Source organism: Desmodus rotundus, chromosome 1 (assembly GCF_022682495.2).
Source record: "Desmodus rotundus isolate HL8 chromosome 1, HLdesRot8A.1, whole genome shotgun sequence".
NCBI lineage: Eukaryota > Metazoa > Chordata > Mammalia > Chiroptera > Phyllostomidae > Desmodus > Desmodus rotundus.
The window spans coordinates 9,935,902-9,962,170 of record NC_071387.1 but is presented as its reverse complement, the minus strand read 5'-3'; the positions used below and the strand labels follow the sequence as shown (position 1 = coordinate 9,962,170).

Genomic DNA, 26,269 nt, shown 5'->3' with positions numbered 1-26,269 from the left:
AATATTATTTTTCACAGTAAAGTACAAAGCAGAAATTATCCTCATTCTGTTTTTTTATTTTAAGAAATAGACTGGGAATAGGGATAAGGGAATTAATACTTATGGACTACTTACTATGTGCTAGGTCCTGTATTAAGTAATAAAAATTCTATTTTTACTATTTTTACTTTCATTTACTTATCAAAATAATCCTAAAAGGCAGATACTATGTCCTGTGTTCCTGATGAGAAACTGAAAAACACAGAGTAAGAAAAAGGCACTTGAATCCATCTGGATTCCAACAAAAGCATCTATGAAAGCTGACCCATCATGAATTAGAAAACACATGAAGTTTATAAACTACAATGGACTTAAAAATAAATATGGCTGCTTTTAAAAAAATTCAAGAGCCACATCAAAGGCTTTCCTCTCATACATTGTTATCCTTTCATACTCTTCTCTTTATGAAGTATAAGCCAATCCTAGAGAAGGGTTCCCAACAGTGGTTCACTTGGCTCAGTTTTCCATTCAACTAGATAGTGCTGGGTGTGTATATATGTATGTTTTCCATTTAACTGGAGAGTTTACATGATGATAAGATTTCCCAAAGGTGGCCTGACCACTCACTATATTTAAAATTACAGTCAGACTTCTCCTTCCCCAGCACTCCCTGCTTTATTTTCTCCAACTCCATTTCCAAAATCTGACATATATTAATTTTACATATTTGTTCACAATTTGACTCCCTTCATTACATTTAGGTTTCATGAGAACAGGTATTTTTGTTGGTATACCTAACCTCTAGATATTGTAAGGACTCCATAAATATTTGTTGAGTACATGATTAAATGAATAACCAGGAGAAATAGTTTCTTTCTTTAAAATTCACAGATGTACACAAAACACAAAGCTCTCCATTCCCATTTCCAGTTTATTATTTCTTATGTAAACATATAGGATAGTTACATCCAAGGAAAAAGGGAAAGGATTTTCTCTTACACCAAAGTAACAACTACCTTTCCAAGACCTTTTATACAAAAATGCAGTGAATAAAGAGGCTGAAGATAAACATACTGCATTTTCCATCATAACAAAGCACAACTAAAAGTGAATGTTTTAAATGAATAAATTCAACATTTTACTTTGTCAAACCTGCACTTTCAAAAAGATTTTCCTGAAATTGTTTAAGCACATCATGCAAACAGACATTCTCCTAGAAATGTTTTGAGATCACTCTGTGCTAACTTAACAGGAATAAATAATAATAAATAACCATCACTTTCACAAAAAACACCCCTTCCCCCCACGCAAAAATCTCAAAGTGCATACAAAAAATTTCACAAGAATCTTACTTACAAGGCACACATAAAACTTAAACATAGTTCAACCATAATTCTTTTTAAACATCAAAGATAGAGAATTCCTAAAAAAATCCCCAACAACTCCCCCGCCCCCAAAAAATCAGTTTACTACTATTTGTTCACCCACCCTTATTTGCATCCCTCCCCAACAAAATTTCACCTTAGGAAGCAAAAATAAAAAGTTATTTCAATCACAAGCTATTTCTGATAGAAAAATGTTTTCATGCCTACAAATAGCCAGTCATAGATCAAATGGGAAAAAAAAGTACTGCTGTATCATGTTCTTCAGTGGAAGAAAAACACCATTTACTTTTGAAAAATTATGTCTCCAATGGAGTACACAAATAGCAACATTTGTAAAGACACCAAACTCTCCTTTTCTTTCCCCTCTTCTTTGTTGTTAGGAATTCTGAAGATCTAAACACAAAACCACATAATTTTAGACCTGGAAAAATGATCTTACAAATTAACAGTATCAAAGTTATGATTTTGCATATAAATTTAAGAGAAGCTCAAGAGGTGACCTATCCAATGACACTAACTGGTGACCTGGGGGGTCATGCAGTCAACTTTCTTATCTAATATGAGAGCTGGATTCTTTAAAGTCTCTTCCAGAGATAAAATTCTATAGAAAAAATATTTTTCACAAGTATCACAAAAAAGATAATTAACATTTCTAACAATCAACATGTGATTATCACAAAATTCTTGTAAATGGTACAAAGTATACTACGTACTAAAACATGGGAGGGCTTCAACAGACATTCAATATAGCAGAAATTGTACATAAAGCTGAGGTGAGTATAAGAGGAACAGAACGTCCAGTCAGGCCTCTTTACTAAAAGTAGTTCCTGTCTTTTAGATAATATGATTTGCCCTGCAATACATTTGAATTTATTATAACAACAAAAAAAGTGTTGTGGTAACATGTAGACAAGGATATTAGAGAGCAATGGCTCATCACACTATCTGAAATATTACTCTCAGTAAAATAACCACACAGTCACGGTTTTGCTTTTGGCACATTTCTGGAAATATACTATAAAACTCTAAAGATAGTTCGGACTTTTGTCAACACAGTAAATAAAAATCACATTAATGTTAATGAAGTTATTCTTAAAAATTAAGGGGACACTAATAGCTACCCATGTTTAAACTGTTCATCTAGTGATAGCAAGAAAATTAGTATGTATTGACAATTCAAAATAAAAAAAGGGAATGAACTACTGATACACACAACATGGATGAATCTCAGAGGCATAATGCTAGGTGAGAGAAGCATCTCAAAAGGGAGCATACTATAACGTCCCATATATGACATTCCAGAAAAGGCAAAAATACACCAATGGAGAACTGCTGGCAGTTAGGAGGAAATGACTACAAAAGAGTAGCGTAAGGGAATTTGGGGGGGGGGGTGATGTTCCATACCCCAACTGCAGCAGTGGTTGCACATGTTAAAATTATGAAACTGTATACCAGAAACAAATCACTCAGCAGAGGGCATCACTGCTCAAGAAGGAAACAAGCAGTGGGAAGCAGCGGATAGGGGAAGTGTTCCTTGGCCTGACCACCTCAGACATGTCTGCAAGTGTTTTGAGCATATTATTTCTTTCACATAGATACAAAATTGACAAAGGTCAGTTTTACCATACGTTAATCAAAAAAATATAAGAAATTTTAAAAAGGAAAGGGTAGAACAAATATCTTTGGTAAAGTTGTGATTTCTAAGAACGTAATTTTTTAGAGCTTCATGCCAATGGTATATTTTACGGGTCACAGAATTATTAGATGCCGCTGCATTAAATAAAATCAAGACATTTGGGCCTAATTAATCATTTATAAAATATGTTAACAAACTATGGAAATAGTATTTTAAGAAATGTATAAGGAAATTCTGCTATTCCCAAGTGAGTATGAATTGTTACTTTACATTTTAAAACAGGTACCTTGGTGATTAGTTTGCAATCCAAAAGCAGTTGGTTAAAAAAAAAAATTCCTATCCCTATTCCAATTATTCCTAGCCCATTTTTAAAGTGACTAATAATGGATAATAGTATGCTTTACATTTTATTTTGTCTTGCCATTATCCTCATTCATGAAAGTTATTACATGGTTGGATTATTTTACACTTCCTTCAATTACCTAGAGACTCAAAACCCAAATATAGAAATATTGCTGGATCCTCTGTCACTAGAATCAAGAATATTTAAGAAAAGTATTTCTCTTAGGTATACCATTGGGATTTATATATGATGAATAAGATAGCATTCCATCAGCTTTATCATGCCTCCCACTTCAGAAATTGTAGTATAAGTTCAAAAGGACCATGTATACACCAAAAATAAGACCCACAGATGAGGAGGAAATGCAATGTTACAAATGCTGCATTTCTATAGAAAGATTTGCCTAACAGAATAGTATCTGGCTCCCATAGCAAGGTATGATTCTAATCACAATAAATTTTGCTTTTTGAGATCATGAATGGGTAGTTTTTCACCACTGCTTCGGCCATGGACAGAGGTTACATGCTTTTTGAGAGCAGATTTGTGCTTGAAATCCATGTCGCAACAATGGCATTTGTATGGCCGATCCCCACTGTGTATGTTTAAGTGGTCCTGCAGTGTGCTTTTAGCAGTAAATGTCTTCAAGCACACAGTACACTGGAAGGGCCGTATGCCCATGTGCCCTCGAATGTGCCGGTTGAGATTTTTCTTCTGGGTAAACGTCTTCCCACACTGTAAGCACAAGAACAGTTTATGCATCTTAAGGTGGCGCAGATAGTTTTCAACATGAAGAAATCCTCGTGGACACCTGGGGCACTGGTGCCTCAGTGAATAAACATCCTCCATATTCTGAACCTCATTCGCTGTACCATGGCTTCCTTCAGTATTCCCACAAAATGAGCCCTGATCTTGATTCCCAGGAGCTTCTGTCCCTCTGCTTTCAACCGTAGAATTGATCAGTGAGTGCTGTGTTTCAGAGAAATACATGCTTGCTTTTGAGGCAGCACAAGGCTGTGAAAACTGCCCATTTTCTACACCGGCAGTACTGATAGATTCCACATGGAGGATACAAATCTCATTGTCTTTAAACCCTATATCGACTGAAGACAGCTCTGGTGACTTCATTTCCTGTCCATCTGATGTCACGCTCTCCACCGTAGACTGTAAAGCATTGCTTTCCTCTTCTTTAACGTGTAAATCTATGTTTACAGGACTATCTTCTGAAATCTCGATTATCTCACAGTCTTTATCTGCATTTTCTTCTTCATTCTTAACATCTGGGTTAGAGGATTGACAAAGGTCGGTATGCTGATTGTTGTTTTTCATAGAAAGGTCAATTTCCAGATATCCTGACAAAGCTTCTGTACACTTTTCCACAATGTGAACCATCTGAAGGTAACTAGCAGCAGTCAAATATTTCAAAAGCTCTTTCCTTTTAACTTCAAGTGCTCCAGTATAGCAAGAGAGCAACAATTTTCTGCCAACTTCTGCACTCTGCAAGATGGTGATTCTGACGTGTTTTGACTGCGTGAGTAAAAACTGATCTCTCATGAAAGTGGAGCATGCTGCTAAAATCACCTTGTGGCCCTGGAACTCAGTGTCATTAATATAAATTGACACATCACAAAATAAATTCTGCTGTCTCAAGAGATTCATTTTCTGCAAGACTGCATCTCCTTGCTGTTCAAACTGGAAGTGCAGAACATCCGACTCAGCAGCCATGGCCACTATCTAAGTAAAATAAAATACAAACATTGATGTAAAGATAGGGAATGCTTCCCTATACTGTGACAGTAAAAACAAACAAACAAACAAACAAGATCCCAAACCTGAACTGGGTAAAAGAAGTCTCAAATTTTTAATCTGGGTGCTAAGAGTGAACCCCTATGCCACCATCTCAAAAGCCAGGAACTTAAAATGCATTTCTCTATGATCTCATAGCACATTTTACATATTTTTGTTACTGCATTTGTTGCATTGAATTGTACTTAACAATCTTTATGTTTTTCTCCTTGGCTAAATTTATGTGCTTTGTGGTGTTAATGCCCACTATTAAATGGATTTAACTGTTTCCCAAATTAGAAACCTTAATATAATCTCTAAGCTTGTGATCCCTTTCACTACTGCAGGTCTTTATTCTGTTCACGTGGACCACTGCCATGGCTTCCAACCGTTCTCCTTGATATCAGTCTCCTGTGTCCCAAACTACCATCCTGTGGTCCTACCAGAATTGACATCTTTTAAAACTTTTCTTTTTTTTCCTTCTCCCTTCTGCTTTCCTTTACCCCCTGGACAATCTAACCTTCTTAGCAAATACAAGATCCTTTATGATTTAGCCCTACGCACTTTTATAACTTTATCTCTCCTCTATTTTTCATCGAAGCTCCATCTGTAATCAAATTTTCACCACTGCCCAGACAAGACGACCCAAATGCACCTTTGCACTTGTTACACTCGCGATTCCAGCTGTTTTCCAGCTAGAGATTTAGCTCCTTTAAGGCCCAAATCAAGTAAAGACTTCTGTGACTCTTCCTCCTGTCTCCCCCATAAGAGTCGGTCGCTTCCAAAACATCACGAAATAGTGCCTGGTTCACCTGAGTTCCTGCAGCGAGCACTGGGGACCGGCACAGAGGAGCAGCAGCTTAGGGATCATCTGACGAACTGAATCCAGATCCCCAGTGGCCTGGAAGATCCGCCGCCACAGCTCTTCCCGAGACAAGCTTGCCAGGAGCAAGGCCCTATCGGCCAGCTGGTTACAGCACCAGCCTAGCCACTCCCGGGCGGTGCCCAGCTACCCCGCTCCTCCGGCTTCCCCACCTGTCCCAGTCTCTCTCTCGCCCACTCACCCACTCCGAAAAGCAGAGGCGAGATTCCCGCGGCAGTGGCGCCCCGACCGGAAGGTGGACTTAGTCTGGGAGGAAACACATCCGGGGTCAACTAGCTACACTCCTCCTTGAGCGGGCTGGGCGTCCCGGAAGGACATTCTGAAACATCCTCCTTTCCTCACTACCCTCTCTCCGCCTCCCCCCTCTCCTCGAAAAGAGTGGAAGGCGTGAGGATTCCGGCAAATCCCGTCTCGTGTGTCCTAGTATGGGTACGGGAGCCATTCCGCTTTGTCAGTTCTCCCCAACCTCCGATTCGCAGACGGGTTGAAAAGTTAGAGGACAGCGCGTCTATCAGAATGGCCCACACCAGGTCACTGGGCGGCCCTCACGGATTTTGGTGGGCTGAGCTCTCTCCTTTACTGGGTCCACAAGTTTAAAGGTGGCAGAGGAAAAGAGAGGAGACTGCCGGAGGGATCAGTCCAGGTTGCCTAATTAATGCCTGCCCCAACCGTGCCCCATCAGGATTTGGTCCCAACCCCTGGGATCTCTCTTTAGTCTATTGCTTCTTTCTCACCTGCCCCGCCCCGCCTCCCCAGTCCAGGGGAAACCCAGGCTATCCATCTAAACTGTTGGCCCTCCTTTTTTTACTCACGTAAGTCCGAACCTCTCTCCCTTTTATCCTTCAAAATCCCATCATCCTTAAAGCCACTGTGAACTGCCCTGAATCCGCTGGATCTCAGCTGGGAGCATGTCAACCCTTGGCTGCCTTCATTACTGCAATTATCATCCTACTGAAACCTATACCCCACATGGGTAAAGGTATTTAGGGCAGTTATTTACTAAGCTTTGCATTCCCCAAGTCTAGCACTTAGTAGGCATCCAAGTATTTGCCACATGAAGGAATGTCTGAACTCATTTCCCCCCCCCTCATTCATTTTAGAGAGGCAGGAAGAGAGAGAAACATCAATATGAGAGAAACACCCGATCGGTTGCCTCCGCTGGGCCCCACTGGGGGATCTAACCAGCAACCCAAGCGTGCGCCCTTACCGGGGACCAAATCCGCAGCCCCTGGTGCACTGGTTGACGCTCCAACCAACTGAGCTACCCGGTCATGCCAAACCAATTCTTAAAAGCAGTCGCTCAACCCTGGAGTCAAAAGGTTCTCAGTGCAGGAACTGACCGTAGTAACAATGTCTGGTTAACCCGTATTTGCTTCTGAAGCCAAGCCCAGCATATTTGATTAACAAGTGTTTTAAAGAATAGGAATGAAGAAAGCATTCCTGTATTCAAGTTCAAGCAATTGAAAGGAAAGGAAGGGAGAGAAAATAAGTCACACCAGAGCTTTAATCGTCATACATTTATTAAGGAAACTTCCCCATAATAAGTGAAGAGGTAGTTCAAAGTATGTCTAACATACAACAGGTTTAGAACAGCTATTCACCAGCTGAAATAAAATGTTCTAGGTTGTTGTTTAGGACAATATTTAAAAGTAGTGACCCTGGTCACCCTCCACTTACAGATTTTCTAAAAAAGAAACTAAAACAAATTAAAACCACATCTGATTTACCTCAGAGCCGCTTCAGTTTGGAGTTTGTCTTTAAAATTAAATAATAAATAAATAAATGTGATACAGTAATTAAAAAAACCATGGTAAAAAGAGTGTTCTCCCTTTTTTAGTTCTTCTGGGGAAACATAAGATACAAATGCTGAATAAGGTTTTTAAAAATCTTCTTCTATAAAACTTATTTGATACCAATAACTTGACCACTTTGCAATACAATCTAAGAAATGTGTATAAACAAAGAAGGACAAGTCAAATCCCACCAAAATCAAGGAAATGTCTCACAGAAACAGAACACCTCTCCAGCCAAGAAATGGAGACTAAATCACTTCAGTGGTTTGCAGTTACAAAAGATGAGAACCATAGCTTTCATGGATACAGAACCACCAAGATGCTGATTTTAAGTGCTCAAAGAAAGCAAGGCAGTTTCCTTTGTTATTCCTAGTATAAAATCAAGTTGGTATCTTAGCTTTCTAAGACTACATGAGACTGTAAGCTAGTTCAGAGCTGGGACCATTGCAATCTTACCTTCATATCCTCAGCATGTAGCATAGTGCGTGGCAACAGTAGGGGCTCAATCAATGTTTCTTAAATGACTAAATGAACCCAGAAAGAGTCTCCAACCAAAGAGACCAATCTAATTTGAACCCATGCCTTTTAGTCTTCAAACCAGTAACAAAAATAGGACATGAATGTAAGCAAAGGAAGCACTCCAACATGAAATGTCTGCAATAAAATGATGTTCAAAGGAAATAGTGAAAAGGTGGTTAACACGGTAGTGTCTCACTGTTGCATAGAACTGGTAGTCTTTGGCTGGGTCATAGAAAAATCAGAATGCTAGGCAGCATCATTAGACCATATAATGAGTGGTCTTAGGCTTAAGATAACTATTAGTCTTATCACTCAATTTTATTCTCATTTCAAATCTTTTAACAAAGGTAGAAATTATACCTCTAATCAGAGTCACATGTAAATGTATCAAAGTATAACTGTAAGAACTCCCTCTTGACTACTCAAGTTAAACCTAATATTTGGTTTATTTGTACATGCACTCCCATAACTCAAAAACAAAAATAGAAAATCCTGATGGAAACTAAATAAACACTGTTTCCAGACAAAATCAGTTTCACATTTAGATCCTTCTTACATTTATTATTTGTCCTTTCCCTCCTTTACCAACCCAGCAAATCAGTCACTTGCTTGGGAAGAATGTAATATTCATTCTAACTAAAAAATACCTAGCAAAAATAAATCCTTCTGTGATATTTTGTTTGCAAAATCCAGGCTGTCTCAGAAAGCCAATAGGGATTCACAAAGGTGAGCTCTTTCCTAATGTGTTCTTCATGTACTAAATTTTTTTAAGTCAAGGGGTAGTGAGAGAAAAAATAAGACATTAGCTCATATTTTGTCACTTATCTACTTTGGCCAAACTTGGCCAGGTCACCTCTTTGGGCTTTGGATACCCCAACCTAAAAAAAAAAAAAAAGAGGTGGAGAAAATGATCTCTTAAGATTCTCTAAAGACTGTAACACTCCTATTACCTATATCTAACTCAAGGGTCAGAAACTAATGAGACTCAAAATTTTATTTCTGAACTATAACATGTGCTTTAGGACAAACAGTTGTCCTGTTTTACCATACTGAAAGATCTACTTCATATAGCAATCCATCAAACTTGGCAACGTGGGACTGTAGGAATATCTGAATGCAAAAGCCTGATTGCTCATTTCGTGACCCACTTTTTTCATCTGTTTTAGAAATCAAGGTACATGAGAAAATGAGAATTCAGAGACTATTAGAGTACACTGGACAAAACTCTAAAGGCCTAATACCTTTCTGATGGCTAAACACCTTTCTGATGATTAACCTCCAAAACAGGCTCCAAAGACTGACTCCCAAATAGTTTCTTTCTAGAGAGACCATTATACTTTAGCACATTTTGGTATGCTTGGAGCCATCCTGACTTAAAAAGCATGAACAAATAAGTTACACATTAATTATAAGCATTTGGCTTCTTTTGAGGAAGACTTCCCATGTAAAACTGTTGTACAATTATACTCCTGTCCTTTGCTGATTATGCTCCTCATGGGGATACCTAACTGTGTTCTGCAGGTGTTGCTGAAAAGATTGCTCTCTAGTCTCTATGAACAATTGAGTGACATGAAATTAGGACATAATAGTGTTGAAAAGAGTGCAGAAAAATCAAAAACATCTCTTTATAGCTAGCTCCAAGAAAAGTACAAACGGTAGGAAGGAGATTGATTCATTCATCAGACATAGATAAATTATCATTAGGCAGCCAGAGCTCTATCACATATTCAGGCCAACAGCATTATCACCTTATACCTCAGTCTGTTTTCTGCCAAAGAAAAATATTATTCACTCCTCTGAGTAGCATCAATTACTGGAGTGCAGGTGGTGTTATTAACTTGTTGGTTCCTTCAGAATGTGCCCAGTGAAAACCCTCAAATAGTGTCAGTCTAAAACATAAGTCAGTGTTAGGTAGACAAATGGAATACTCCTTGGGAAGGAAAACAGAAGTCACAAGATAATTCAAAACAGAAAGTGGGAGAGGGCAAAAGGAAGGCAAGACCACTCCAAGTGGTAAATTGTTTGGACTGTTAGTACTTTGAGGCCCTCCTACAACCTGCACGGAGGCTTTGGAGAAGTCAAACTAGCAAAATCACTCCTAAAAAGACTCAGACTATTGCCACGTTTTCGGTCAGTTCTAGTTGTGAGCATAAAGCCCCTAATTTGTTCAATTCACACAGGTACTCTCATTCCTTAAGTTCAGGACAGCTTGGGCCAGTTTACCTGCATCCAGGACCTGTGTTGCATCAGGCTGTGGCTGACACCCTTTAGAGTCTGTGACTGTTGTACATGCAAAAGAATCAAAATCCACTGTGAGGTCTTGCACATTTCTTTCATTGGCATTATCAAAGCTGTTTTTGCCATGCAGTTGTTTAAGGTGTTTCCTCAAAACTGGCTTATGTGCAAAAACCATGTCACAATAGTTACACTTATGGGGCTTATCTCCACTGTGAAGGTTAAGATGATCCTGTAAGGAACACTTCTGAGAAAAGGTTTTCCCACAGATCTTACACTGGAAAGGTTTAATGCCGGCATGCACACGCATGTGTCGATGAAGATTGCCTTTTTGAGTAAAAGTCTTGCCGCAGAGTAGACACATAAAGAGTTTGTGCATTTTTAAATGGTTGGCGTAGTTCTCCAGGTGACGGAACACCCTGGTACACTTTGGGCATTGATGATGCCACTGTAGGCCTTTGTCTACACCTCGAATATTAGGCCCAAAGACATCTTTTGAGGCCATGACGATGTTATCACTGCCTGTGTAAGAGAGGGCATAATTGTGGAGATGGTTTTGTTCTATTTCACTTACTCTGTTTTCCACAGTTGAATTTATCAGGGAGTGCTGGGGCTCTGATGAATGTAAAGCAGTGGGTTCAGAAGAAATAAACTGGTTCTGATCTTTTTTACTTCTAACCTCTGATACATCCCCAATCGATTCTACCTTAACAATCTGAATATCACTGTCCTCCATATCCATACTGTCTTCAGATGGATGAATACAAGGTGAGTCCTGCTTTGGGGAGCCTCTGGCATCTCCCTGCTGTTCTTTTGACTGGGGAGAAGCACTCTGCGGTTCACATCCCTCTTTACTATCCATTGGCTGTTTGGGCTTTATAAACTTCCACAGGGCCTGTGTGCACCGTTCTACTATGTGGCTCATCTGAAGAAAACTCGCAGCAGTCAAGTAATTTACCAGCTCCATCTCGGGGAATTCCAGCACACCGCTGTAACAGGATAAGAGCAATTGTCTCCCCACTTCCGAACTCTGCAATATGGAGATTTTCACCTCTCTGGAATCATTCAGTAAAAACTGGTCTCTTAAGAAGGGGGAACCTGCAGCAAACACAATTTTATGCCCCTGTACCTCAATATCATCTATGAGAACTGTAACATCACAAAATTTATTCTCTTCTCTTAATTTGTTCATTTTTTGTAACATTGAATCTCCATAATTTTCAAACTTGAAGTGAAGGAGATCTGATCTTTCGGACATTTTGGCAGACCTAAAGAACAGAAATGTAAAAAGGATGAATTTAAGAAAATTCAAACAATGAAGAAACCTGGATTTTTCTTCCAAAACCAAATTTCTGTTGTAATATCTATTTGTATGTATCCAAATGAAATTTGCCTTGAAAGAGGAAACAGTACAACAGCTTTCAAAGGCTGTTAAAAATTACTCCTTGCCAACATCAAGTGTCAATGGCACCTAAGGAGTGGACTTGTATCAGTATAAATACCTTGGCATTTATTCAACTTTTTAAAATATTTAATACAAGAACAGTGCTTGAGTTACTCCAAGAGCTTTTTATTTTCTTCTCAAATGAGAATTCTATCAGGTTTCAAAAACAAACTAAAATATCCCAACAAGTAATAATGAAGTAACTATTTTCTTTTGCATGACACTGTGAACCTGCTTCTTTGCAGACAAAACACTGCTCCTTTGCTTCATATTATAAAAAACTGTGGTGACATTGCTTGCCCCATTCCTGGATAAACCCTCTTGTTTGAACTGATGTGTATTTATTCCGACAAGTATTTCTGTGATAAATGAAAGTTACAGACTTAAAGAGATGTTTATCCTGTGTATTTTGGACAAATCTAATTCTCTCTTAAGAAACATTTCTTAATATAAAAAGTAAATAAAATATTTGTTTTTTTAAAATTTTATTTATTTATTTTTAGAGAGAGGGGAAGGGAAGGAGAAAGAGAGGGAGAGAAACATCAATAGGTGGTTGCCTCTCACGTGGCCCCTGCTGGGGACCTGACTTGCAACCCAGACATGTGCCCTAGACTGGGAATCGAACCGGCGACCCTGTGCTTCGCAGGCCCACACTCAGTCCACTAAGCTACACCAGCCTAAATAAAATATTTGATACAGAAAAAAAGATGAGCCACTTGGTGAGAATCTGAGTAGGAGTAAAGATCTAATTAATCCTCCTAGATTCTGTTCATTGTTCTTTGCCCCTCTGTATCTATCATTACTCATCAAGTGGATAACTAGAACTGATTCATAAATGTTCCCTGGCTTCCAGGTTCTATTTCCTCTAACCCAACTCCAACACCACCACCTGACATCTTTCAAAAACACAGATCTCATTATATCCAACCCCTGCCTCATATCCTTTTGGGACTTCCCATTGTTTCCTGGATGAAGACTAACCTCTTGAGTATAATTAAGATAAACACTGGCATAACCCATTCAACTACGAAGAAGGCGTCTTTGCCAAAACTCTGCATATTTGCCCCTTTACAGAGCAATTCCTTTGGAGAAAGTCCCCATATTCTGATTCCATACTCTCCAAATAATTTTCCGATAACTTGCTTCCTGTGCATATCTCGAAAGGAAAGTCTGAACTAGCCAAGCCACCATAATTCCAGTCCACCAGCCGTTGTGAAAGTAATAAACTGGCACATGTCTACATGCCAGTCTTCTCTGAGATCAGTAGGTGTATCAGGTCTATCCTTGAGAAACAGCTCTACAATATCAGTGCATCAATAAATTCACTTTGAATGTTGAGCATTCATCAATGCTGTAGTTGAGAATCGTATGAGACAACTTGCTGGTCCTGACCACATCTGATTCTAAAACCCAATCTTTACAATCTTATCTTCTATAACACTGACACAAAGGTGCACAGAACACAAGCTCCTGGAAGGCAGAGTCCAGGTCTTATACTGCTCAGTGCTGGTGTACAACAGTACTCTATTGACTCCAAGCATTAGCACAATTATCTCTTTAGTATAGAACACTCCTCCTAGCCCATTCTGACGCCTTTATTTCCTCTTAGAGGCCCTGTCCTGACCCCTCATGCTAACAGTTGTCTCTACTGGACCCACAGCATAGTACTTCTATCAAAACACTCAAAATCCTTTATTTAATACTTGTTCCTTCCCCTCCACACTGCAAGCTTCATGGCATTAGAGGGAAACATCTCCATCCTAGTCAATGAGCTAATGTTGGGAACCTGCCTCTTCTAAAGCAAAACACTTGTTGCTTTTCGTTCAAATTCTACTTACTGCAGCCACATAACTGGCCAAACCCTCTTCTGCTGAAACTAGTGTGTACTCCTGCCACCTAGTATCGTACTAAACAAAGGGCAGAGCTCAGTGTGCGTTTGTTGAGCCCACGGGATTTGTTTGGCAGTGGTAAGAAGGAGGGATTACTGTTACGAAGACCAGGTCAGTGTCTGCAGAAGCATTAAAGGTCTGAGACCAAGAGAGCTTAGAAAGGAATGAAAATGGAAATAAGGCGCAAGGGAAAGTAACAACAGATATTTCATAGCACTTGGTAACACACTGGATACAGAGAATGAGAAAAAGGAATGTGTAGGTTCTAAACTTAGGAGTTCAGCTGAATAAAACTGTCATTGAAAGAAAGGTAAAATTCAGAAAGGAGAATTGATATGGCACAGGTATGTTAACAAAAATATACACCACAAATTAAAAGCTCTTCCCTTGTATGGCATTCTGAATGTACAGATAATGAAAAATCACTGTAAAGATGAGAGAGGAAGGATGTAGAGAAGCAAATGTTGCATCAGAGAAAAGATGGTGAATATCGGAGAAAAAAGGAAAAATGTATGAGATCCAGGGAGTATATATCAGTAAAGAAAGCAGCAAAACTATATCATCACTGGTCAGTTTTAGCAATTCCAGGAGCTTAAAATATTCATTCTGGAAAGAGTGAATGTCTCAATTTAAAACCAGAATTATAAAAACAGCTATTGTTTCACGTAGCCAAACAAAAGGGGCATTCTGTTTTAGAGTTTAGCTTGTCCTCAGTGCGCCTTCAGGTTAGTTTTTCCCACTCACACTCAAAATGAGAATTAATGGCTTCCATCTATAGTGTGACAGTCCTCAGTGTTTTATTTTTTATCCTTACCCGGGGACATTTTTTCATTGCTTTTAGAGACACATGGAGGGAGAGAAGAGAAAGAGAAACATCAATGTAAGAGAGAAGAATCGATTGGCTGCCTCTTGTATGTGCCCAGACCAGGATGAAACCTGCAACCCAGGCATGTGCCCTGTCTTGGAATTGAATCCACAACAACCCTTCAGTCAGAGGATGATGCTCCAACTGAGCCACACTCATGTGGCCAGGGCCACAGTGTTTTATTTAGACTATCCCTGGGGATAATTGTTCCTAGAAACTCCAAAGATGAGGAGCTGGAAGTTTCCTTTACTTCCTCCTACCCATTAGCCTCAAGAAACATACCAACAGGAGCAGCCAAACTGGTATCCCGGGGAAGTGCTTGCATTGCTTGGTCTGCTATAGTCCAAGAATATGAGGAAAACTTACTCTGTTTAAGAAGTTTTCCCTAATATGTGTCAGCCCACTCTATTGTTTCCCTTTGATAAACTCATTTCCAGGACGCACAGTTTATCCCTTAATTGTTTCCTTTCACTAGTTTCTCTTTCCAATATACTGTTAATTATCTGAGGGCAAGGGCCAACTGTTACTTTTTATGCAGATTATTCAACAAAATCCAGCAGAATAATGAACTCTTAATGTGTCCTATGAAATTATTAGTGAGCTGTGGTAGAAATGCTCTCCATTATCAGGATATTGTCTCATGAGTGCCCTGTGGAAAATTTCTTTCCAGGGTTAGTTTTGACAATATAAAACCAACTTTTTAAAAGTAACTTCATAGTTGTGAATACAGGAAACAGTTTGTTCTTGCATTATCTTTTTATTAATTTTTGTATCATTTATTTGTATTACAAGTGTAAACCTACTGGGTTTTTTTTTTTTTTTAAGGTTTTATTTATTTATTTTCGGAGAGAGGGGGAGGGAGGGAGAAAGAGAGGGAGAGAAAAATCAATGTGTGAGAGAAACATCCATATGTGGTTGCCTCTTGCATGCCCCCAACCAGGGACCTGGCCCATAACCCAGGCACGTGCCCTGACTGGGAATCGAACCGGCAACCTTTCGGTTCATCGTCCTGGTGCTTCAGTCCACTGAGCCACACCAGCGAGGGCAAAACCAAATTTTAAACAAACTTTCTTTTTCTTTTTCACTTTTTTAAAATGACAAAATACAAGAAAATAATTGTCTTTCTTTTGAACTGGCTTAGTTTTATTTAAAAATTAGAGGAATTACAGCTAATCTTTACTGAGGCCTTGCTAGGTACCAGGTGCAGTGCTAAATGCTTTACCTAAACAGGCACACTTAATCCTCAAAATCCCTGTAAAGTGGGTGTTAGTATCACCCCCACTTTGCATATGAGGAAACTCAAGCTTGGAGAGCATAAATAATTTTCTGAACTTAAGAGAGGTAGAAAGTGTTAAGCTGGAATTTGCGTTTCAGCCTCGCAAAGCTGAAGTCATGTGTCAAACAACAAGGCTAGCTGAAGTTCTACCACAGGGCAATGTCAGCTGTGGGACCGTTCAGATTTCCCTCCTCCCGGCCATGCGGCTGTCCATGTATGACTTACACGCTTTCTGTATTTAATTCAATAAAAGTTTTATGTTTAAAAACAAAAAGTTCAACTTAAAGGTAAATCTGTGTCAAACATAGAGGACTTTAATAGCAAGCCATTTATGTATTAGTCATATTCCTGATTGCATTTTATTCCCTTATCCTTTTTTACCTTGGTTTCTCACCTACTTTAACTGTTATTTTTCCACCTTTTGTGGATTTATCTTTTTAGACTGAAAATTAATGCCATTTGCAAATAAAAGAGAATAAAAATTACAAATACATTTGATTTACAGAATCCCCAACTGTAGTTACCACCTAAGTACAGTAGATATTATTCTGAATTTTCATAAAAACCACTCACATAGCTCTACATTATAGCAGAGCTTCTACTAAATGAAAGAAAGTAAAGAACTGATCAGATAGAATAACAATTTGGTCACCATATCCTGTTGATTTTTTTCTCAGATGACTTTCAAGTTCTCTCTCTTTCCCTCTCTCATCTTTGCCACAGTTTTGGTCCTTACCATTTATTGCCGAGGTTACTGTGATTAAATCTGAACTCTACCCAGTTTCTATCAGCAGGTTTTGAATGACCCATTTTTTAAACATCAATATAATTCTCACTTAAGACACTTACTTTCCCTTTATTTTTACGCAATTTTTCTATAATTATTGCCATAACAAATTATGTCAACTGACTTGAAAATTTCCCTTTGTTCAAATATGCATGACCAAAAAGGATCAGTGAATATTCTAGATTGGACAATGTTCACTGGTGTCCAATGGGAAGTGAGGAAATACCCTGGTTTCTTCTCTCAAATGCTTTTACGAGCTGCTGATAAGGAAAACTCTTCTGTTCTGTACAATAATCTCCCAAGCTGTATGTCAGGCTGTTTCCTTTTCTACCTCATAACTTAGTGCTCACAACTACTTGGGAATCTTTCTTTATCTCTCACTAACGCCATATGCCATTTTTTAAAGATGTTGTAATATACTACAATCTTTCTATAAACAGTCCTTTTTTTCTTTTGGGTAACTTTTATAACATGACATTCTCCAAGTTTTCACCCTTTTGTTTTGTTTTGTTTTGTTTTCTTTCTTATTATTCCACATTATATGTTTCTATATAAGAAATTTGAATGTTATAGATAAAGTAAAAGTCCTCTTTCCCAACTAACTTTCACTTAGTGCTCAGTCTAAGTTTGGTCCTTAATGACTCTCCCTTCCCCATTAAATTTTTTTTTTTAATTTACTGATTTTAGAAAGAGAGAGGGAGGGGAGAGAGAGAGAGAGAGAGAGAGAGAGAGAGAGAGAGAGAGATCAGTTTGCTGTTCCACTTAGTTATGCATTCATGGGTTGATTCTTGTTTGTGCCTCGATGGGGGACAGAACTCAAAGCCTTGCTGTATCAGGACAACACTAACCAACTGAGCTGCTAGGCTGAGGCCCTTCCCCCCATTTTAAAAACACTTCTATATGCCTACCCACAGATAACATAAAATAAAATCATGTTTCTTACACATAAACTACACATATTGTTTGCAACTTTTTTTTCTCATTTATTGTTTTTGAGAGCTATATATGTTGAATAATTATAGAGCTAGTTAATAATTCTCTTTAAAGTGTTGTACAGAAGTGGGCAAGTTGCTTAAATACTGGCTTCAGTTTTCCAACATTCGTTTGCTGGTCTGTTCTTTAAGGATTCAAAAAATTGTGCAACATAAGTATATCCCTTCATAGCTTAGACCTTGATTTTTTCCTGTGTTTTTTTTTTAAGGCTTACTTCCTAGGGAAGCCTCTCTGGTTTCTCAATGTTTTACTTACCTCTCCATTTGAAAAATTCCTAAATCTCTACCCTCATGGCCAACCTTAACCAAACTTAACCTCAGTTGAAACTACCCAAAATACCTGCCCTAGGCTACTATTTTATCACTGGAAATGCATGATGTCTAAACTATTGGAGTCTAAAACTCAATTAGTCAAAGATAAAAATTTAAGAATGGCTCTAAGAAAAGTGGATACGAGACAAGGAAACCTGTTAGTAAGCTATTACTCTAACAGATAAAGATAGAAATGATGAGGGCCTTATTAGAGACAGTAATAATATGGATGGAGAGAAGAAACAGAATTGAGAGTTATTTCAAACAATGAACTCATGGACTTGGTGATGCAGGTGAAGACCAGGGAAGAAAAGGTCAAGATGACTTCAAGATATTTGGATAGAGTCACTGGATGTCTCTAGGAGTTCCGTTCAATAAGCTAGGGAATATTGGCGGGGAGGATCTTGGTCTGGTCTTAAATTCTTTAGTCAGAGGACCTGGCATGACATCAAGGGAAAGATCCACTAGCTAGGTGGATACGGGTCTGAAGTTGAAGAGGAGATCTAGTTATAGATACTAAGTGATGGATGGAAGCATGACATAGATTGACTTAACTGTGAAAGAAACTGACCTAAAATGGCACAGATTAGAAGTGGATCTCAGAAAGAAGAAATAAAAAATAAATACTAACAAATATAAACCTATTACTTACCTTCTTCTCAATCTCTGGACCTACTTCGAAGCCTGCCTTCCTTCCATCCTTTATTTATTTATTTATTTATTTATTTATTTATTTATTTACTTACTTATTTTACACCAATGAGCCTATCTTTGCCTAAAATTTTCCCGTTCCTACAAAATCACGGATTCTTGAGCCATGCTTCCTAGGATCAAAACTCCGCTCAACCACTTACCAGCTGTGTGACCTTGGGCAAGTTGCATGAACAATTCTGTGCTTCAGTTTTCCCACCTGTCAAATAGTAATACTACTTCCTAGGGTTGTTATGGAAAATTAATTTTAAAATAAGTTAAATTTAAAATTAAGTTCATTTTTAAAAGAGCTTAGAATAGTCCCTGGAATGTGTTATATAAGCATTTCTCATGTAAATAAATAAAGTCTGTCCGTTTTCTCCACAAAATCCTTCCTTTGTGGCCTTTTCTCTCTCCTTCTCTCTCTACCTTTGCCTTTTATTATTTTCATTTAACACGAAACCAGTTGAGGTCTCCATTATTTCATATACCATCACCTCATCACTATGCTACAATTGCTTTTTAAAAGGTCACTAATTATTTCTTAATAGAAAAAATACAGTCTTTCCCCCCTCTCATTCCTCCAATACTCTGCATGAATTAATTATCCCAGTGGCTCCTTCTCGAAATTCTCTTCTCTTGATTTCTGGGTCTTTTTGGTTATAGGAACTCTGCATTCTAGTACTTTATTCCCTACCTGTGTTTCTGCTACTACACCAACCCCTACTAGCTTCGGTTCCTTCCTGTTTCATGAATGCAATCGTCCTCCCAAAATATTCCATTCTATCTCAATCATATCTTCCCGGTGTCAACTATTCCCATGGGTTCCACCTCTATGCTGATGACTCAAACTTTTAGCTCTAGCCACAACACAGATCTACGCATCCATCTCTACACTGGACAGTTCCATTACACCTTTAATTCAACATAGCCCCAAAATACATTTGTTACCTTCACTATGCTTATGGCTTTATTACTGACAATGGCATCAATGTTTTTCAAACACCAAAAACCTAAATAAAGCCTAGGAATCAGGTTTGGAACCTCTTTCACCCTCAACAGCCAATTTATAACGAAGTCTTCACACCATTCACTACAGCACACTTCTTTCCAGTAATACTTTAATAACTTGATTCCAAGACTTCATTACCACTCACTAGGCTGATCCCATTACTCCTTCAAAAAATCTCCAATCAGCCCTGGCTGGTGATTCAGCTGGTTGGAGCATCCACCCGCACACCAGTGGGCGCCATCCACGGTCAGGGCACATGCCTAGGTTTCGGGTACACTAAGTCATTCTTTCATAGCACTGCAACTGTTTCTTCTGCCTGAAAAGCTCTTCACCTTACCTTCCTCAAGAAGTAAAATTCAGAAGTCACTTTCTTTAGCCTTCCCAGCAACTGCCCTTTGAGCAGTTCATACATATATGACTCATACACAATATATCCCAGGAGCACTTACTTGTTTACATCTGGCTCCCAAACTTGACCCTAATAATTGGAACTGCGCCAGTAATATAAAAGGTGCTATATAGCCAGTAGCCGATTAGCAGGAAACCTCGGCAAAAGGGTAACCTCATAGTGATTCCCACTGGCTGGCACTAAGGCCTTGCTCGGGCCTCAGTTCTGGCACTTTTTGCGAGATACCAGAGTCGGGCGTCCAAACCAACTGCTGGGCCCTCGGCTGGGGTCCCAGGGGGAGGTCCCACAAGCATCCATCAGCTCCCCACTCCAGATGAGGGAAGGGAAAGGGGCGGGGCGCAACGTGGGCTGGGCCAAGGGCTCCTTAAGTCCCCTCGGGCCTAGGCCAGCCCCTCGGCCCCAGTCCCAGTGCAGGTCCTGGCCAATCCAGGACCCCAAGGGGGCTCCATCCTGAGAGACCCCGTACCCCTGCCCGCTTCTCCGGCCGCCTCCACACTTACAGACCCAGGGGAAGGCCGCAGTCAGAAGTCTGCACCGCCAGGAGCTCCGGCCCCTCGGGGCTCCGGAAAGGGGGAGGGGCACGCAATCCGAGCCAAAGGGGGACCCAACGGAACCGGAAGGGCACCCCTCGCCGGACAGGTACAACTTCCTGGTCCCATGGTCCTCTCCGCCAATCGGAACGCTCGAAGGGCGACCGAGCAGCGAGAGAGACTTTCCGCTCGGGGGGAGGAGGGTGGACGGGGTTCCTGGGGCTGCAGGTGCAGGCGTCTCTTGTTAAGACTTCGGGTGCGGAGATGATAACGTTTGGGGTTCAGACTTCTCAACGGCTCCTCTCGAGCTTGGCCTCGACCTGAAGGGCGCCTCTGCACTGAAGCTTTGGTAAGTCCCTCTTAGGGATGTGGACTCACCTCGTTGGGGCCCTGAAAGCAGGTGTTCCTGGGGATCTCGCATTCTAGTGGCTTCCGTTACTTACTGCGTGCTGACCCTTCACAGATTTCTCTCGCCGGCCCAGACGGCTTTTCTGAGCTCCAAGGGCCAACTGCCTAGAAGACGTACATCTTCAGTTGGTTGTTCTAATGTTAATATACTTTTTAATTATTTGAAGTTCATCTCCGGGCCTGCTTCTTGTCTCCTGTAGTCCTTGCATAGGTGAATGGCATCATCCACCACGCACCCTTGCCGACCCGAAAACTTAGTATCATTCGGAAGCTCCTTTCCTTCTCCTTGCCAATCCAATTGCTCACTGGGTTTTCTCTACTTAGAGGCGGGGGGGACGTATTGTGGTAGAACACGCAAAGTACATTCACAATGTTGAGTAGTCGTCACCTCTGCTATTTCTAACTACGTTCTTTTGCATGTGGACAGCGTTTTCCCATCGATATTGGTTGAAAAGACCGTCCTTTCCCATTGAATGGTCTTTGGCACCTTTGTTGAAAGTAACTCACCATATACGTGAGGTTTTATTTCTGGGCTTTCTATTCTATTACATTGAACTATATTTCTGTCTTTATACTAGTAACGTAATGTTTTAATTGCTATAGCTTTGTAGTAAATCTTGAAGTATGAGTATTCCAGTTGTTTTCTTTTTAGAGATTGTTTTGGCTATTCTGGCCGCTTGAAATTCCATATGCGTTTGAGGATCAGCTTTCACATTTCTCAAAAAAAAAAAAAAAGGCTGTTATAATTTTGATAGAGAATGTGTTGAATCTGTAGGTCACTTTTGGTAGTATAAACAGCTTCATTTTAAGTCTTCCTGTCTGAATACAGAATTACTTTTCCTGTACTTAGCTCTTTAAGCAATGTTTTCTAGTTTTCAGGGTGTTTAATTCTTTTTGATACCATGGTAAGTGTAATTGCTTTCTTCATTTCTTTTCATATTGTTGCTTCCTGGTGTATAGAAACAACTGGTTTTTGTGTGTTGATCTTATACCTTGGAACTTTGCTGAACTTGTTAGCTCTAATGACTTTCTGGTGGATTCTTTGGGATTTCTCTCTTTTTTTTAAGATTCAAACTTTATTATAGTCCATTAAAACAGCTGATTTCATACAATAAAGAGTGAACATCCTTTTTTTAAAACAAGTTTTCATAATTTGATATCTTCACCAATCTTTTGTTTTAATATATTTTATTGATTATACTATTACAGTTGTCCCATTTCCCCTCCTTCACTCCACTGCATCCTGCACACCCCCTCCCTCCCACATTGCCCCCCTATAATTCATGTCCATGGGTCATACATATAAGTTCTTTGACTTCTACATTTCCTACACTATTCTTACACTCCCCCTGTCTATTTTCTACCTACCATTTATGCTACTTGTTCTCTGTACCTTTCCTCCTCTCTCCCCTCCCACTCCCCTGTTGATAACCCTCCATGTGATCTCCATTTCTGTGGTTGTGTTCCTGTTCTAGTTGTTTGCTTAGTTTGCTTTTGTTTTTGTTGTAGGTATGGTTGTTAATAACTGTGAGTTTGCTATCATTTTTACTGTTCCTACTTTTTATCTTCTTTTTCTTAGATAAATCCTTTTAACATTCCATATAATAATGGCTTGGTGATGATGAACTCCTTTAACTTGACCTTATCTGAGAAGCACTTTATCTGCCCTTCCATTCTAAATGAAAGCTTTGCTAGATAGAGCAATCTTGGGCGTCGGTCCCTGCCTTTCATGACTTGGAATACTTCTTTCCAGTCCCTTCTTGCCTGTAAGGTCTCTTTTAAGAAATCAGCTGACAGTCTTATGGGATCTCCTTTGTAACTGTGTCCTTATCTCTTGCTGCTTCTAAGATTCTCTCCTTATCTTCAATCTTGGGTAATGTAATTATGATGTGCCTTGGTGTGTTCCTCCTTGGGTCCAGCTTCTTTGGGACTCTCTGAGCTTCCTGGACTTCCTGGAAGTCTGTTTCCTTTGCCAGATTGGGGAAGTTCTCCTTCATTATTTGTTCAAATAAGTTTTCAATTTTTTGCTCTTCCTCTTCTCCTTCTGGTACCCCTGTAATTTGGATGTTGGAAAGTTTCAAGGTGTCCTGGAGGTTCCTAAGCCCCTCCTCATTTTTTTGAATTCTTGTTTCTTCATTCTTTTCTGGTTGGATGTTTCTTTCTTCCTTTTGGTCCACACCGTTGATTCGAGTTCCAGTGTCCTTCCTATCACTATTGGTTCCCTATACATTTTCCTTTGTTTCTCTTAGCATAGCCTTCATTTTTTCATCTAATTTGTGACCAAATTCAACCAATTCTGTGAGCTTCCTGATTACCAGTGTTTTGAACTGTGCATCTGATAGGTTGGCTATCTCTTTGTGGCTTGGTTGTATTGTTTCTGGAGCTTTGATCTGTTCTTTCATTTGGGCCATTTTTTTTGTCTTGGCACTCCTGTTACCAAGGGGTGGAGCCTTAGGTGTTCACCAGGGCGGGGTAACACTCATGGCTGCACTGTGACCTGTATGTGGGGGAGGGGTCCGATAGGGAGCAATGGCACTTGCTCCACTGTCTGCCAGTTTTCAGTCACTCCCTCCTCTACCCACAATCAAATTGGGCCCTCCTGATGCTGCTTCCCTAGTGGGTGGGCTTGTGTACGTTCTAAGACCCTGTGGGTCTCTCCAAGGAACTCTCCTGTGAGGCTAGGAGTTTCTCCCATTGCTGCTGCAACCCCCACAGGTGTTTTCAATCAGTGGTTTGAGGCTTTATTTCCCCCACGCTGGAACTCTGGGTTGGGCAGTCTGTCACCTGGTCCACCAGCTGCTGCCTGGCTGGCCAGCTACAGCTTTGCCCACCTGGTTCCACAATCTGCCACGGTGCTGGGTCCTCCTCCAGCTGCTGCCTTGCCAGGTGTCCACTGTGCCCTGCCACCAGTCTCTGCCCCTCCTACCGGTCTGGATGGATGTGTTTTCTTTATCTCCTTGGTTGTCGGACTTCCATACAGTTCGATTTTCTGTCAGTCTGGTTGTTTTTTGATTTTAAATTGTTGTTGTCTTTCTTTTGGTTGTGCAAGGAGGCACAGTGAGTCTACCTACGCCTCCATCTTGGCCGGAAGTCGGGATTTTCTCTATTTATGATTATGTTGTCTGAGAATAGAGATAATTTCACCTCTTCCTTTCCAATTTGAGTGCCTTTACTTTTCTCCCCCCTCTCCCTCCCTCCCGCCTCCCTACCTATAGCTCTTAGAATTTCCAGTATAATGTTGAATAGCATCAGAGAAAATTGTTCATGATCTTAGAGGGGAAGCTAAACTACTGAGTATTGTTAGCTGTGGGTTTCTCACAAATAACTTTATCATATTGAGGAATTTTCCCTCTATTAACTAGGTTGCTGAGAGATCTTACTATGAAAAGGTATTGTAATCTGTCAGGTGCCTTTTCTGTGTCAATTTAGGTGATCATGAGTTTTCCCTCTAATATTTGAAAAATCTAATATATTACATTGATTTTATGTTGAACTTCCCTTGCATTCCTGGGATAAATCTTGGTTGTATAAATAATCTTTTTAATATGCTGTTTGTGGTGGGTTGAATATAATATGTGAACCGGGAAAAAATGTGTATTCTGTTATTATTGTGCAGATGGTTCTTTATTTGTTGGTTAGGTGTATTGGTTTATTGTGATGTTCAAGTCCTCTACTTCTTTATCTATCTTCTACAGGTTGTTCTATTCATTATTGAAAGTTTGGTATCGAAGTTTCAACTACTGTAGAACTCTTTATTCCTCCCTTTAAATCTGTCCATTTTTTCTTTATATATTTTGATGATTTGTTACTGGGTGTGTAAATGTTTATAATTTTTATGTCATCTTGCTTAATTGAACCCTTTATTAATATGTAATGTCCTTATTTGTCTGTTGTAACCTTTTTTTAAAAAAAAGGATTTTATTTATTCTTAGAGAGAGGGGAAGGGAAGGGTAAAAAGAGAGGGAGAGAAACATCAATGTGTGGTTGCGCCCACACATTTCACTCTCTCATGCGCCCCCTACTGGGGACCTGGCCTGCAACCCAGGCATGTGCCCTGGACTGGGAATTGAACCAGTGACCCTTTGGTTTGCAGGCTGGCACTCAATCCACTGAACTACACCAGCCAGGACCCTTTTTAAAAAATTTAAAATCTGTTTTGTGTTATCTTTGTGTCACTCTCTTTTGGTTACTATTTGCATGGAATGTGTTCTTTTTTATCCTTGCATTTTCCAGCTGTTAATGTTTTTGGGTCTAACGTGAGTCTTTTCTAAACTGCATATAGTTGGATCATTTTTAAAAAATCTATTCTGCTCATCTCTGTCTTGATTGGAGAGTTTTAGCAATTTGTATTTAAAGTAATTACTGATAAGGAAGGACTTATTTCTGCCATTTTGCTATTTGTTTTCTATAGTCCTTAAAGCTTTTGTGCTTTCATTTTCTTTATTACTACCTTTTTCTGTGTTTTTGATTTTTTGTGGTGAAATGTTTTGATTCACCTGTCATTCCCTTCTGTGATTTTCTATAGATATTTTCTTTGTGGTTGCCATGAGAATTATTAACAACCAAAAGTTATAACAATCTAATGGAATTGATATCAACTTCAATACAATACAAAAAACTCATGTATAGCTCAGTCCCCTCTTCCTGTTATTGATGTTAGGGAAACATGTTTGAACATTGTGAGTCCAATAATATAGATTAATATTTTTATGCATTTGTGTTTTAAGTAATGGAGAAAAAAATGGACTTAACTGTAATTGCAGTAATACTTGCTTTTATGTTTGTCCATGTATTAATCTTGAAAGAAGAGCTTTATTTCTTCATATGGCTTCTATTTACTGGCAATTGTCTTTTCATCTCAACCTGAGGATTCCCCTTAGCATTCTTGAATGGCAAGTTGAGTGGTAACTTACGGTAAAAAATTCCCTTGGCTTTTTTTAAAATTGGGGAATTTGTTAATTTCTCCCTGATTTTGAGGGACAGTTTTGCTGGATATAGAATTCTTTAATGACAGTTTTTTCTTTCAGCATTTGGAATAGTATCAACCTACTGCTTTCTCACTTCCAAGGTGTAGGATGAGAAATTGGTCGATTATTTTAT

At 39.5% G+C, this 26,269-nt stretch overlaps 3 protein-coding genes across 8 annotated transcripts in view; 1 reads left to right on the top strand and 2 right to left on the bottom strand.

Moving 5' to 3' along the window:
* Positions 1-872: 872 nt before the first annotated feature.
* ZBTB6 (zinc finger and BTB domain containing 6) lies at positions 873-20,859 on the bottom strand. Of its 3 annotated transcripts, none has more exons than XM_053920897.1 (2): positions 20,732-20,859; positions 873-5,074 (listed from the first exon to the last, which is right to left on the bottom strand). In XM_053920897.1, the coding sequence occupies exon 2, from the start codon at positions 5,063-5,065 to the stop codon at positions 3,791-3,793; it is 1,275 nt and encodes a 424-aa protein (XP_053776872.1). In that variant the 5' UTR covers positions 5,066-5,074; positions 20,732-20,859; the 3' UTR covers positions 873-3,790. The 3 variants fall into 3 exon arrangements, with proteins under 3 accessions (XP_053776872.1, XP_024418210.1, XP_045052911.1); XM_024562442.3 differs by lacking the exon at positions 20,732-20,859 and adding an exon at positions 6,190-6,265; XM_045196976.2 differs by lacking the exon at positions 20,732-20,859 and adding an exon at positions 5,938-6,177.
* On the bottom strand, positions 9,977-20,834 carry ZBTB26 (zinc finger and BTB domain containing 26). 3 transcript variants are annotated; one of them, XM_024562422.3, is made up of 2 exons: positions 20,732-20,834; positions 9,977-11,823 (listed from the first exon to the last, which is right to left on the bottom strand). In XM_024562422.3, exon 2 carries the CDS (start codon positions 11,811-11,813, stop codon positions 10,488-10,490), a length of 1,326 nt encoding a protein of 441 aa, XP_024418190.3. In that variant the 5' UTR covers positions 11,814-11,823; positions 20,732-20,834; the 3' UTR covers positions 9,977-10,487. The 3 variants fall into 3 exon arrangements, with proteins under 3 accessions (XP_024418190.3, XP_045052904.1, XP_045052905.1); XM_045196969.2 differs by having other exon boundaries at positions 20,736-20,815; XM_045196970.2 differs by lacking the exon at positions 20,732-20,834 and adding an exon at positions 20,272-20,691.
* A 78-nt stretch (positions 20,860-20,937) lies between the features above and the next one.
* The window catches only part of RABGAP1 (RAB GTPase activating protein 1), a 160,059-nt gene continuing 154,727 nt past the window's right edge, over positions 20,938-26,269 (top strand). For both annotated transcript variants that reach the window (XM_024562100.3, XM_053920829.1), the window contains exon 1: positions 20,938-21,110. The gene's annotated coding sequence lies outside the window, so the exon portion shown is untranslated. The remainder of the gene's footprint in view (positions 21,111-26,269) is intronic.